The sequence below is a fragment of the Lipotes vexillifer genome, unplaced genomic scaffold (genome assembly GCF_000442215.2).
Source record: "Lipotes vexillifer unplaced genomic scaffold, Lipotes_vexillifer_v1.1 scaffold469, whole genome shotgun sequence".
NCBI lineage: Eukaryota > Metazoa > Chordata > Mammalia > Artiodactyla > Lipotidae > Lipotes > Lipotes vexillifer.
The window spans coordinates 3,704,017-3,718,447 of NW_006788006.1; the positions used below are offsets into that span (position 1 = coordinate 3,704,017).

General features: G+C 49.5%; 2 protein-coding genes across 5 annotated transcripts in view; one reads left to right on the forward strand and one right to left on the reverse strand.

Moving 5' to 3' along the window:
- SUGP2 (SURP and G-patch domain containing 2) overlaps nucleotides 1-5,674 on the reverse strand; it is a 30,591-nt gene extending 24,917 nt beyond the window's left edge. Inside the window, 3 exon segments of the mRNA XM_007461077.1 lie at nucleotides 1-426; nucleotides 4,022-4,153; nucleotides 5,543-5,674. The exon segment at nucleotides 1-426 is cut by the window's left edge and continues 2 nt beyond it. Coding sequence (XP_007461139.1) covers nucleotides 1-426; nucleotides 4,022-4,142 — 547 coding nt within the window. The 5' untranslated portion in view covers nucleotides 4,143-4,153; nucleotides 5,543-5,674.
- A 68-nt stretch (nucleotides 5,675-5,742) lies between these two features.
- Nucleotides 5,743-14,431, forward strand: part of ARMC6 (armadillo repeat containing 6) — a 14,833-nt gene continuing 6,144 nt past the window's right edge. The window contains exons 1-3 of one of the 4 annotated variants that reach the window (XM_007461079.1): nucleotides 5,743-6,039; nucleotides 10,330-10,499; nucleotides 11,658-11,740. In XM_007461079.1, coding sequence (XP_007461141.1) covers nucleotides 10,373-10,499; nucleotides 11,658-11,740 — 210 coding nt within the window. In that variant the 5' untranslated portion in view covers nucleotides 5,743-6,039; nucleotides 10,330-10,372. Of the gene's footprint in view, nucleotides 6,040-6,080; nucleotides 6,144-10,165; nucleotides 10,500-11,657; nucleotides 11,741-14,431 lie in introns of those variants that run through there. The other 3 variants (XM_007461080.1, XM_007461078.1, XM_007461081.1) reach the window with 3 other exon arrangements.

The window sequence follows — 14,431 nt, forward strand, 5'->3', positions numbered from 1 at the left end:
ACTCTTTCTCAATCAGCCTGGAGGAGCCAAAGTCCCCCAGTAATGCAGAAGGACCAAAACTATACTCCTGTGACCAGGAGGATTCTTGAGAAACTGAATGGCCAAAGTCTTGTTCCCAAGAGCCACGGAGTGCAAATTTCCAGTCCTGAGAACGGAAATGTCCCAATTTCCGGTGGCCGAAGACCTGGTCTCGGGAGTCAGGGTGGGAAAATTCCAGGTCCCGACCACATTCTTTGCGAAAGTAGCTGTCGTCACTTACAGAAGGGTTGCTTGATCTGAAGGAAGGTCCTGGAAATATATCACCTCTCAGGCCTTCTCTCCCAGTGTCTTGAGGATGAGCTACAGATCCGCCCAGAGTGTATCTGCTGTTGCTATGAATGTCATCATACATATCTGCTCTGGCTCTTGGGACTGTCCTTAGAAGATCTGAAATAAACAATCCAAAAAGAAACACAAAGGTACTTTAGACCACAGGATGCAAACGGATGATCCACAGACCACCAGCCAGCAGGGGTGCTTTATCAGTCAGAGTGCATTTCAGAAGCTCATATTTGTTGCCAACATTTAAAACATGTGTGGTTTCACTTAAAAATAGATTTACTACTTATAAAAACAGAAGACCTACAAGTACTGGGCCTGCATTTGCCCTGATGACAGTCCATCGAGGCTGGGCAGCAGTGCCTCTCACTCATTCAGATCTCCTGCCCTGGCTCTGTTTTACAAGCCCTCTTTTAGACTCAGGGAAGGGTATTTGGTCCCCAAATAACCTGGGCTTCTTTACTGTGACCAGAACACCTGTGTATTTCTACTTCTATCACACAGTAGATGGGTTTTCTAGAGGATGTCTGCTTCCCCTGCTTCCTATGAGGAACTCTTGGCCCACAGTGCCACTGAGGCAGGAGCCATATCTGACACTGCACCCACCACAGCTGGCTGGGCCTTGGCTGAGCATCTGACCCAAAGTTGGCTGATAGGCTCCCTCAGAAAGGTCCATTAGGCCAACCAATTCCTGGAAAAACAGAGACTGAAGCACAAAGGAGGGAAGACAGAAGCTAAACAAACCACAACAACAGAGGCCACAATGGAAACTAAACACTGTGTACTTTTGTCCTCCTCTGTGGAGAAATGAGAAGAATAGGAAACTATGTTTGCATTTACTCATTTGTGCATAAAGAAACTGTAAGGGAAATTCCCTGGCAGTATAGTGGTTAGGATTCCATGCTTTCACTGCTGAGGACCTGGGTTTAATCCCTGGTGGGGAACTAATATCCCATAAGAAGCATGGTGCGGCCAAGAAAAAAAAAAAGAAACTGTAAGAAGCCAGCAACAGAAGTGAACTATGGGTATATGGCAACAGTGGGCCTCAGGGAGACTTTGCACAGAGTGCCTTTCTTACTTTCTAGCTTTTGAATCAGAATCTATTACCTAGTCAAAAATTCAAATGTAAGAAAAGGGAGAGAGAGATGCCAGGAAGTAGTGATGGGCCAAGAGGCCACAGGAAGCCAGGGCTTTGTATAAATCCAAGTTTATTTGTCCAACCAGTACTTTCTAAGCACCTACTGCATGTGAGCACTGTTATAGGCCCTGAAATTACAACAGGGAAAGGAGATAGCAAAGACCCCATTTTCCTGGACCTGTCAGTTGAGGGAGCCAAACACAAAAAGTCCTTGAGGTGTAAGGAAGTGCCAATAAGAAATAAACAGGTGGGAACATGAGGAGAGAAGGACATTTTTAGACAGGCTGGTCAAGGTGGCCAACTCTGAAACAATGTATCTGAGTAGCAGAGACCTGCTGTGGGGGTCAGAACCGGCAGTTGTGGGGAAAGCCTACCAGGCAGAGGGAGTGTGAGGACAAAGCCCTGAGGTAAGACGAGGAGGGGACAAATGTGGCCAGAATGGAACAGAGGGAAAGAGGGGCAAAGTGGTAAGAAGGCAGAACCTAAACTCTGCTGCACACTGAAGTCCCTGGGGCATCCTGACTTAATTAACTAGAATGAGGTGTGACCTGGGCATTAGGGTTTTTAAAAAGCCCCCAAATGATTCTAATGTGCACCAAAATTAGGGAACTATTATGACAGAAGATGTAAACAGAACAGGGTGGGTACCAGATCAAGCCAGGCCCTTGACGGGACTCTGGGGTTTACTATGAGTGAGACAGAAAGCCATGGGGGTGGAGGGTGAGGGAGGGTTGGAGCAGAGGGACGACCTCACTGGCTGCTGTGTGGGGAACAGACCACAAGGGACAAGAGTGGATGTGGATGTTCCAGCAAGGGGTCCACCAAGATAATCCAGACAGTGATGGTTACTGATGGCCTGGTGAGGGTGGTAGCACTAGAGGTAGAGCAGTGGCTGCATTCTACACAACAGGATCTTCCAATGACTTCGTTTACAAGTCATTGGAAAAGTGCAGAGTAGAGCACACACACAGAGAAAGGCTGACCGATGAACCATGCAGCTCTGTGACAAAGAGACGGTTCCAGAACCATCTAGCACCCTACTGGGTTCACAGTCTCCCCTGCCCCCAACCTTTCCTGAGGTAACTTAAGATACGTATTAGTGTTTGAGTCTCTAAAGATAAACCAAGATTAAAATACCCATATATATACACACACGTTTATGTACATACACATATATATGCACGTACATATACACACGTATATGCATATATATATATATAAAAACACATTAAGTATTCAGGATTCACATATGGCTAAAAGAATTAAAGGATGCACAAAACACCACAGATATGGTTACTTCTGAAGGTAAGGAAACAGCAAAGAGGCTTTTTACATCCTATTCTTAACTACTTAATTCTTCCCATCTTTTGTAACAGGAATGGTTTTGTCTGCTACTCATTTTTGAAAACTCAGAATCTGGAGACAGCCTCTAAGCCTCAGTTTCTCCAGGTCCAAAGCATATAATAACAGTTATCCCTACCCCAAGCACTTAGGCTCATCCAGCCAACACTGAGAAAGCCTCCTCTACACCTCAGCTGGCTCAAGGGCTGGTGCAGCAGCAAACAGCACAGGCCCAAAGGAGGACTGGAGGAGGCCAGCCCATGGCAGAGGAGCAAGTACACAGTGCAAAATCCATCTCCAGGCCTACTAGAGCCTCCTGGGGGAAGGCACCTGTGAGCTGGGTCTTAGTGCCTGAGGGAATTAACCATGCAGAGCTGGGATGAGGGATTCAAAACACAGAGAGGCACACAGTATAACTGAAACAACAGGCCCAAAGCAGTGGTACGTGGGCCTCTCACTGTTGTGGCCTCTCATGTTGCGGAGCACAGGCTCCAGACACGCAGGCTCAGCGGCCATGGCTCACGGGCCCAGCTGCTCCGCAGCATGTGGGATCTTCCCAGACCAGGGCACGAAACTGTGTCCCCTGCATCGGCAGGCGGACTCTCAACCACTGTGCCACCAGGGAAGCCCCATGGGCACCATTTTTAATTCTGCTGGCATTATGTTTCAAAACTTTACAAAAGGAATGTTTTAGGCAGGGCCTACGTTCAGCAGCTCCACAGGCCCCCCAGGCCCTCCTGTCTGGCACATACCAGTTACTCAGCTGCTCCTGCACTTGTCTGAGGATATAAACCCAAAATGGGGAGCCCCAAGGGTCCAAGCAGGGACTTGGCCCAGCAAGGTTGGCATTAAGAGATCTGTGGGGAAAGCAGATTTGAGGAAATGAAGCCAGAAGCTGAAAGACCTTTCAGGAGGAGATTATTGCAATAATCCAGGTGAGAACTGATAAGAGCTCAAACCTGGGTAGCGATGGTGGGGATGGAGCCAGGAGGTTTATTTAAGAACCCATCTTTAGGTGGGGGAAGGTGCTGTGGGAGAAGAACATCGAGATAATGACAATACCTCCTTCTACATAATGATGTGACATGACAGGTGGACCAAGAGAAAATTTTCTCTCCCCTTAACAAATAAGAAGGTAGGATCTGAGGAGTTGCAGATCAGGGTCTTGTCCCAACCCTAAACACACGCTCCATTCCCCCAAGAAAAAGAGGCACTTTAATTTACCTTGACCTTTAAACTGAAGAGCTTCGCCTACAGCCTCACCACTGGGATCCATATGATATCGGTTAGCCTTTTCCTGCAATACAGCATCAAAAGTCTCCTGTGCAATTCTCCTTGCTGCCATGTTTCTCTGACCTGTAGTGAGAAGGGGGAAACGAAAGACACTAAGAATGACAACTAATGGTCACAGAGCCTGATCTGTTTCACTTAATCCTCAAAGTAACGAGGCAGTAATCCATAATCTGGCATGGTACTTCAGAGGGAGGCTGGATTATTTTAAGGGGCGCTCTGCCCTCATGAACCTCACAGGTGTGTACTGGCTAAGAAGGAGTAAGACAAGCATGTTGATCTTGGATAATTTATTTTGCATCTCTGAGCCCATTTTCCCAGAGTCCCTTAAAAGAAGCTCTATAAAAGCAGTCCTATCTCCGGGACTACATGAAGCAACACACATAACTAAACACAACAATGTAGGGCAGTAGGAGCATAACCCTTGCAAATGGTGGTTAGGAAAGATGTGATCTTTCCCATTTCCATTTTCCTATTTTCACAGACATGGCGAAGAGGCTCTGAGAGCTAATTTCCCCTCTGAGAGAGGTGTCTCAACGAGTGAGTGGAGAAATCCCTAACCAGTGATGATGACCTACTGACAGAGCTTATTCTGTGCCAGGTCCTGTTGCAGGGGAGGGACTCTCACAATCCCGTTTACTTCTTGCAAGAACCCAATAAAGAAGTGGGTCCTATTATGAATGAAATTACACAAAGATACAAAAGGGAGATTCAGGCTAAGTGACCCATCCAAGGTCAGCCAGCCCAGACAAACCTGGCAAACAGGGCACTGGAAGTGGGGACAAAGCCCTGAAGACTGAGTAGAAAAAGACTGAAAAGCAACACTGAGCAATCCAGTGGCAGTGTCCTTACCCACCAAGATTTCCCTTCCATCTTGAAACCTCCAGCCTCAAAACCCAAGTCTTCCCCTGCCTTACAGTCATTTCTTATAACCATCACGCCCTTTTACTATCCTTCAGCCCTTTTCCCGGGACTCCCTTGTTCTCTACTACCGAAGGGCAGGGTCTCCTGGCCAGGTGGCCCGGGATCAATTCAAGTGACCTAACCTTTCCGTTCCTCCGCTTCCCCATCTATGGAATGGGCAGCTCACGATGGGGGTTGCTGTGGGGACGGAACCAGTTAAAAAATGGCAAAGAGCCGGATTCAGCGCCCCGTCGCCGTTATCGCCCCACCAGAGAGGTCGCTCCCGGCTCAGGTTGAATGAATGAACGACCGAACGAATGAACCCCTTCGGGCGCGGCCTGCCTCCTACCGGCCTCCGAGGACTAAGAAAAGGGGGCGTCGGGCCCGACAGGCCGCAGACAGCCCCCCAGGCCGACCCGGACGCGACGCAGCCGCCGCGCAGCCAAGGGCCGAGCCCGCTGCGCCATCGTGGAGACCCGGCATTCCCGGGGTCCAGCCCAAAGCCCCCACCCCGGGGCCCATCCGTCGACAACGCCCTGGCCCGGACCTCACCCCGAGCCCACCGCGCGCGGAGCCACCCCCACCGCCGCCGCCTCAGGTTCCTCACCCGCCGCCGCCACCGCGCGAGGCGGGGACATGCAAATGAGCCAACGGTCTCCGCAGCGCCGCGCCGCGCAGGCGCAGGCCGCCGCCGAGCCTTGCACAGGCGCAGGCAACCGCCGCCAAACCCTCTTGCGCAGGCGCACTGCCCCGTCTTCAGGGCGGACACTCCTGAGGCAAAAAATTTCGCTGCCTGGAGCTACGGCAACGGGGACCGCCCGAGAAAGGAGACAAAGACGCCGCTGCCGCACACCTGTTGGCTCCCTCGGCTTTACCTGCACTCACGTTCACCCTTGGTCACCCCGGGAGCAGTTCACAGGGCTGAGGGAGGCCGAGGCGAGGCGGCGCCAAAGCGCCTGCGCAAGTACGGCAGCCGAAAGGGACCAGAGGCGCCGCAGCCGGTAACAGCCGCGAACCTCACCGTTTCCCCACGAGGCCGCGGAGACCGGGTGAGGAGCGGTGGCCGCCGAGCCCCCTCGTGCGCGAGGCAGGGAGTGGACGCCGCGGGGTCGGACTAGTGATTGTGGCGCGCCCTTCTGGGACTTGGTTTTGGGTAATGAAAGATTGTTACGGAGGCCGCCCAGCGACAAAATCACCCACTTCCCTGCCCTTCGCTTTTTTTCATTTATTCGTTCTTTCGCTACTTGTGTATGTACTGACTGCCTGCTGTCAGTACATCCTAGGCATCCGGGCCCATCCTAGGCATTGGGGGGGAAGGTGTTTAACAAAACGGGCCCCAGCTCTCATGCAGGTTAAATATCATTGGGGAGGAGACTAGAGAGTAAAAGCAAATAAATAGATGAATCATTTCGCTCCATGTTGAGATAGTATTAAAATACTAAAAGAGAGTGATGCGGTAGGAGAGCGGGGCTGCTTTAAACAAAGTGGTTATGAAGGATGTCCCTTGGGTAGCTGGGAAGAATGAGAAAGAAGCGGGGAAGCCCAGGTGAGAAGGTGTAGGTGGGGAAAGTGTTGGTAAGGGAACTGGGTTTTGTTCTGAGAGGGTTGGGAAGCCACTGCAGGATTTTGATTAGGTGAATGAGGCGGTCTCTGTGCTTTTAAGTCTCCCTCTGGCTGCCTTGTAGAGCACAGAGGCACAGGGTATGGCAGGGAGGAAGCAGGTGAGGCCACCTGAACCAGGGTGGGTGTGGCTGGTGGAGGACGATGAATCATTCAGGGTCCCCGGTTTGTCAGGGCACCGTTTTCTTGATAAGCAGAACCATGGCTTAGAGAGGGAAGCAGACTGTCAGTTGAGAGCCTTGATAACTCCCTTCCCCTCAGCATGCCTTGGACGCAGCGTGGGGATCGGTAATGCTGTTTCCTCTCCTGGCCTGGGCTGTTCCCCAGGTGGCTCCCAGATGACCATTCCCAGGCACCATCTTTCTCATGAGCTGTACTTTCATCCCTGTCCCTGCCCCCCACAGGTCTGTGCTGGACCCAGGGGACCCTGAAGGACTGTCCTAAGTGGTGGTTCCAGAGCCAGACACTGACCTCCCCAGCTCAGGGATCTCAGGGCTGAGCAAAGGAAGATTCTTGGGGCGGGGAGGGTGGGGGGGTACTGAGAGTACACAGGTTCTGTTTGAGTAGCTAGGGAACGCTTCCACGAGGAGGCGGCCTGGAAGGGCTGGTGGAAGCTCCGCAGAGGACATAGGTGGAGGGAAAGTGTTAATGAGACAGGATAGGATCCTGGCCAGGCCTCTTGCTGCCTCTCTGAGCTTCAGATTCCTCATCCTTAAAATAGGCACAATGACATTCCCCTTTAGGACTGTGCTTCTATGACTGAGTGGCCACTCATCAATGGCCCACTTGGGTCTGAAGCATGGCCAGAGTAGCAGAAGCAATGTCTGGTGGCAGAGCCAGAAGCAGAGTCCCTCCAGCAGCATCCAGCCCCTCAGAGCTGGCCAGGAGCACCCCACCACCACCAGCCTGGGCTCCCCAGTGAGAAATTCTTTATCTTGAAACAGAAAATCCTTATTCTTTTCCTCCACCTTTGATTTGGAAATCCTTAGCAATGCCTAAACAAGCTCCCTGTTCTTCTGGAGAGTAAAGAGGGGGATATCTGCAAGGGAGTGAGGTGAGGTGTTTGATGCCTTATGTCTGCCACCCCCCAGTAAACTGGCTGAATTACCTCTTAAGCAACAAAGGAAAAGAACAACTAGGTGATGTTTATTGAGCTCTGTGCCAAATCCTGTTCTAAGTGCTTTGTAGAGATTGACGGGTTGAATTTTCACTGCAGCCCTCTAGGTAGATTCTGTGTTTGTCCCTGTGTCACGCGTGATAATTGACCAACAGTGAGGTTAAGTGTAGGGCTGGGGATTTGAGCCCCCCTGGCTGGCCCTGGAGCCTGTCCTCCCCACGACCCCCAGCCCAAGCATATGCACAAACACAGATGGAATAGTCACATCCTGTGCTGCCTCCACAAAGAGAAGTGAGGGCATGGGTGGCTTGTTTCCCTCACAGCCCAAATTTGCACATTCCCATGCCACAGTCCTAGTGCCCCCATGTGCCTTTGTCCCCCTAATGCATTTTCTGTGCTTTCTACGGTGCATGATTCTGGAATGGACTCGGGACCAGAAAAAACAAAACTGTTTTAAAAGACGATATTACAACAACCAAGAAAGTCCATCGTGTGCTATATGTTAGAAAATAGCATTGTATCAGTGTTAACTTTCTTGTGTTAAATTTCAGTTTTGCCTGAATGTATAAGAGAGTGTCCTTTTCATGCTGACATCTGTAGGAGGAAGGGGTCCCATGACTGGAACACACTCATATGATGTACGTGTCACACACTCGTAGGCACACACTCACTCACATAAGTTAACATGGCAAAATGTTAACAATTGGTGAAGCTAGGAGATCCTTCCACTTATACAGTGCTCCTTGTACTATTCTTGCAACTTTACTATAAGTTTGAAAAGTGATGTATTTCTCATTTTTTTAATTTTTGGCCATACCACGTGGTATGACCCCAGTGGTCTTCAGAAGCTTCTTTGCTTTCTGGTCTCATTTGATGCTCCTGGCTTCTCTGGCCCATTTCCTGCCCAGACCTGGAGTCAACTCTTACTCTAAGAGCCCTGGCTTCTTTGGTGGGAAATGGTATTTAGAGACCACAGTTGGTATTCAGGGTGCTGCTCATTGCTGCTGTGGTGTCATTTCCTCCAGGCATTTTCAGTTCATATTAATAGAAAATTGGTTATTTGCTCAAGAGAAAATGCATCATGAGTTCATATCACATTTCCAGTTCAAATTTAGGAGTTCTGAGTTTTTACTTCTTTGATTTTATGTTAGAATCTTTTTTCTTTTATGCTCATTCCTAATGATATAAACATTATTACTTATTTGCTACATCTATAATTGTTTCTGAATAATATTTCTAATGTGGTTTCCAATAATATGATTACTGAAAACTGTTGAAGATTTTCTTTTGCAGTTTTATCCTTAGGGTAGATCCCAGTGAGAATATATAGTCATATCACTGTGTTTTAAAATTGCATAAAATGGGCTTCCCTGGTGGCGCAGTGGTTGAGGGTCCGCCTGCCGATGCAGGGGACATGGGTTCGTGCCCCGGTCCAGGAAGATCCCACATGCCGCGGAGCGGCTGGGCCCGTGAGCCATGGCCGCTGAGTCTGCACGTCCGGAGCCTGTGCTCCGCAATGGGAGAGGCCACAGCAGTAAGAGGCCCGCGTATCGCAAAAAAAAAAATAAAAAATTGCATGAAATGATCTGATCCACGTAGAAATACTGTTAGGTTCATGGCTTTCATTTTGCTCTTGATTTTTAGGGATTGCTTTTATTTTTACTTTGGTTATTTTGGCGTATTTCTTTTCCTAATCACATAAAGCATTTAGTTGAGCTCCAAATTCAAACCTGTAAAACAAGGTATGTTAAGAGAGAATAATGCAGCTTCTATTCCTGCTCTCACCATCCTTTTCTCTACCTCCCTTTACAGGTAACTATTTCTATTAGCTTTTGATTTACTTTTCTTTTTATTTATTATTATTTAGTAATAATAATAAATATAGTAACAGTAATAAACATTACTTTTTTTTTTTTTGGCTGTACACGGGCCTCTCACCGCTGTGGCCTCTTCCATTGCGGAGCACAGGCTCCGGACCCGCAGGCTCAGCGGCCATGGCTCAGCGGCCCAGCCGCTCCGCGGCATGTGGGACCCTCCCGGACCGGGGCATGAACCTGCGTCCCCTGCATCGGCAGGCGGACTCTCAACCACTGTGCCACCAGGGAAGCCCTTATTGTTATTATTTAATTAAATAAGTATTTAATATCATTTTTTATTTTATATTTTATTAGTGCAATGGTATGCTATCATAACATTATTTCATTAGATAAGTACATTTGAAGTACATAACTATATAATAGAGTAATATGTGAATGATATTGTTTATATTGTAATATTATAGTATATTATAATCATATAACATACAATATAATATTATTAAGATATTTTATATTTATTTTACTGTTGCTACTTTTTACTATAAGGACATACATTATGTTAACATTCCCCATTTTTTAGATAAAATATACTGAACTACCTGCCCTTGTCTGTACTTTTAGATATTCTGTGGATGTTGGGAGATCACCCTTTCCTGTGACTCAGGTTGTAAGAATTTTTCCAGGGTGGTTATAGGCTCTGGCCCCTTGGTAGATGCTCCCTAAGTGGTAGCCAGGTTCTCATTTGCCCTCTGACCCTTGATGATGCTTACTTCTCACCTTCTCAGCTTGGGAGCAACTACTGGGTGTCCTTGACCCCACACAGAGGAGATGAAGATGACCTCCAAGCACATCACCCAGGAGACCTTTGATGCAGCCGTTCGGGAGAACATTGAGGAGTTTGAGATGGGGCCAGAGGAGGCAGTGAAAGAGGCCGTGGAGCAGTTTGAATCACAAGGTAGGGCGGTGTGGCTCAGTCTCAGCGCTGGTCTGGCTCTTTGCCCAAGAGTCGCCTCCAGTCCATGGCTCTTAATGTGAAAATAGTGGTATCCTGCCATGACCACATCCCTTCTGGCAATGACAGCCCTGGGCACTATCTTCTGTCTACACTCTGCCCCAGGCATGCTGGCCACCCACTCCCACCTTGCTGGAGCCCACCCTCTACTTGCCTGGACCTTACCCTGACATCTGCAGGGCTGGGTCCTTCAAGGTGGGTCTCATTTTAACTGTCACTTCCTTGAAGAGACTTTTCTTGACCACCTCCCGAGAAACAGGGCCACCTGTCTCCCTGCCCCACCTGCACCCCAGCTTGAGTTCATGGAGGCAGAAGGGGTGTTGGTCACCAGCCTCTGGAAACAGGTAGCATGCTCCAGCCAGGCCTTGGAAGAGAGTGGTTAAGAGGGAGCTCTTTGCAATAATGTGGGCAGGGTTAGACCCTGCTAGCCACAGCAGGGACCTCCCCCTTCCCATGACAGGCCAAGGCAAGGGATGAGGGTCGTCTGATAGAGGCAGAGGCAGGAAGCTGGGGATGAACACCCTGCCCTCCCACTCCTCCTGCCCCTGATCTTGAGTCCGACTTCCCATTGACCAAACCCAGTCAGACGCCAGAGGGCAGGGGAGACTGGGGATCCAGCATTCGAGGTCAGAAGCTGGTGTCCCGGGCACAGAGTAGTGTATAGCCACTGGACAGGGGCTGGTGGGGCACCTAGACAGGTTCTGCACAGTGGGGGCTTCCTTCGGGGGTGCAGATGAGGCTGGGGATGCAGCCAGGGTGAAGAACAATGGGAGCCCCAAGGGAGAAGGCCATGGGTTCCCCTTCCTTCTCAGCCCACCAGTCAGAGTATGTCCCTCACTGTGGCACTGGTTTGTAGCTTCACTACTCCTCTGCTCCCATTGGCTGGGGCCAAGGTACAAAGACCCCCACACCCCACACCCCCGTGTGGGCGTGGCTGCTGGGCCCTGCCCAGGCAGGGAGGGAGTGGGGTGGGGAGCTGGGCAGATCCCTGAAGGCCTCCAGAGTAGGGTGGTCCCAGCTAAAGGGACATGAGGTGTGACTCCAGCAGGCCCATGGGGATGATGGCTGTCACTTGTTTCCTGACTTCCCCATCCCCCGCAGGGGTTGATCTGGGCAACATTGTAAAGATGACGCCGAAAGTCTCTGCAGATGGACCCCAGGAACCCACACATGACATCCTGCAGGTAGGAGAGGGCAGCCCACGTGGGCCTTACACGCATGGTCCTGCATCATCTAACTCTGTCGGGGGCACCCTTTCCCTGGTTCCCAGATGGCAGACACAGATTCAGAAGGTCAGAGCCTACTCAGCAAGCACAGGCAAGCCTGAGTGTGCAACCAGGGCTCCTTGAGTCCACGTCAGAGGGCCTCTCAGGGACCACTGTGATCTGTCCACCCACCCACGTGCCACATTCTGGGATTGGAGCTGTTAGAGTGGACAGGGAGTAGGTAGCACTCCAGACATAAGAGGCGGACAGCATTCATGTTTGTCTTGGTATTGGGAGCCTTGGGGTGGACGGCCCCCTGGGGGAGCCTCTCTCTGGCCTCCCAACCACTGAATTTTCTCAGAAAATTAGACAGGAATCCCAGGAAAAGAGAGTGCAATCATAGTAAGGCTGTCACTTACTGAGCACCGACTCTTTACTGGCACATTACAGCCCATCCCCTTAGCACTCAAACTGGCCTGCAAGGTAGGTGGTGTCATCTCTGGCTTCCTGATGGGGAAACGGAGGCCCAGAGCCTGCCCTTGCTCTCCAGTGACCCAAACAAGGACAGTACAGCTCACAGAGGTTAAGCCCTTTATTTAAGGTCATCCATCAAACTGGTAAACTGTTGGTAAAACAGCAGAAGGTTCTAGTGTTTATTGAGAACCGGCTGTGGACTCAGTTCTGTGCCAGGTGCTTTCCTCATGCCATTTCAGTTATTCACCCAAAGACACCTGTGAGGTTAGGGTTATCATCCCCATTTAAAGGATGGGAAAATTGAGATCCAAAGAAAAATGATCCCACAAGCCACACAGCACGGACCACCGCCCCCCCCCCCCAAAAAAAAGGAGGAGGTGGAGACAGCCGTGGATGTGAACCTAAGGGAAATCATACAGTATCTGTCCTTTTGGAACTGGCTTATTTCACTTAGCATGATGTCCTCAACGTTCATCCGTGTTGTAGTATTTGTGGTTGAATAGTATTCCTTTGTATGGTTGAATAATATTCCATTGTATGGCTATACCACATTTTGTTTATCCATTCGTCCATTGATGGACACTGGGGTTGTTTCTGCCTTTTGCCTTTCTGCCTTTCAATTATTTTAGGTATATATCCAGAAGTGGAATTGCTGGATCTCTTGGTTTAATTTTTTGAGGAACCACCATACTGCTTTCCACAGCAGCTGCACCATTTTATATTCCCACCAATAGTGCACAGGGTTCCAGTTTCTCCACATCCTCACCAACACTTGTTATTTTCTGTTTGTTTTTCTTTTCATAGTAGCCACCTTAATGGGCATGATGGTGTCTCACTGTGGTTTTGATTTGCATTTCCCTAATGATGTGATGTTGAACATCTTTTCATGTGCTTAGTGGCCATTTGTGTATCTTCTCTGAAGAAATGTCTATTCAAGTCACACACACAAATAGGTTTTAACCTATTTCTTTCACCTTTTAAAAATTTTCCTTTTTTATTGAAGTAGAGTTGATTTACAATGTTGGGCCAATTAACCTATTTCTTTTTTTTTTTTTTTTTTTTTTTGCGGTACGCGGGCCTCTCACTGTTGTGGCCTCTCCCGTTGCGGAGCACAGGCTCCGGACGCGCAGGCTCAGCGGCCATGGCTCACGGGCCTAGCCGCTCCGCGGCATGTGGGATCTTCCCAGACCGGGGCACGAACCCGTGTCCCCTGCATTGGCAGGTGGACTCCCAACCACTGCGCCACCAGGGAAGCCCTAACCTATTTCTTAATATTCTGTCTCATCATATGTTTAGTTAAGTCCACAAATCAGCTTAGCAAGGGTTGGCTGACAGGCATTCTTGACTTTCATGGCAGTCGAGGCCAAATCAAAGCACTTCGGGCTGATGGTATCTGTAGACCCACCCTCACCAGGCCTGGATGCAAATGATGACATAAGCTCCAGGGGCATGGGTTCATCTTGAGCTCAAGCTGAGACAGGTCCTCAGGTCATGGCATTGAGTGGCCACTAGACTTGTGTGCCCTATTCAAATTGTCTTCTCTCATTATAAGCTTTTTCCCCAAGGGCTTAGAGTTGAACATCGGTAAACCAACCATGTGTACAGCATGATTTCATTTGGCAGGTACTCAGTAAATATTTGTGGAGTGAATGAGAGAGATGAACAGGAGGTATATGATATGGGCAGGACTGGTAAAGGTGGCTTTCACCTTTCTTAGAGGGCTAGCCATTGGTTGGTCAGTTAGTTATGACTGCATAACGAACAACCCAAGGGGAATTCCCTGGCAGTCCAGTGGTAAGGACTCCTTGCTTTCACTTCTGTGGGCCCGGGTTCGATCTCTAGTCGGGGAACTAGGATTCTGCAAGCCACGTGGCATGGCCGAAAAACAACAAACAACCCAAAACAATAGCCATTTTATTGTTTTTGATGATTTTTCTGGGTTGACTGATCTCAGCTGGATGGTTCTTCTGCTGGTCTCACTTGGGGGCCTCTCATGCAATGGCAGCTAGACCTAGAATGTTTAATATCTGTACTCATGTGTGTGGCTCCTTGTCAGGGACACTGAGATGGCAAGGCCTCTCTCTTTCTCTCTCCCTCTCCCTCCCTCCCTCCATGGCCTCTCAAGCTCAGTGGGAACTTCCCTGGTGGTCCAGGGGCTAAGACTCCATGCTCCCAATGTGGGGGGGGGGGGCGGGG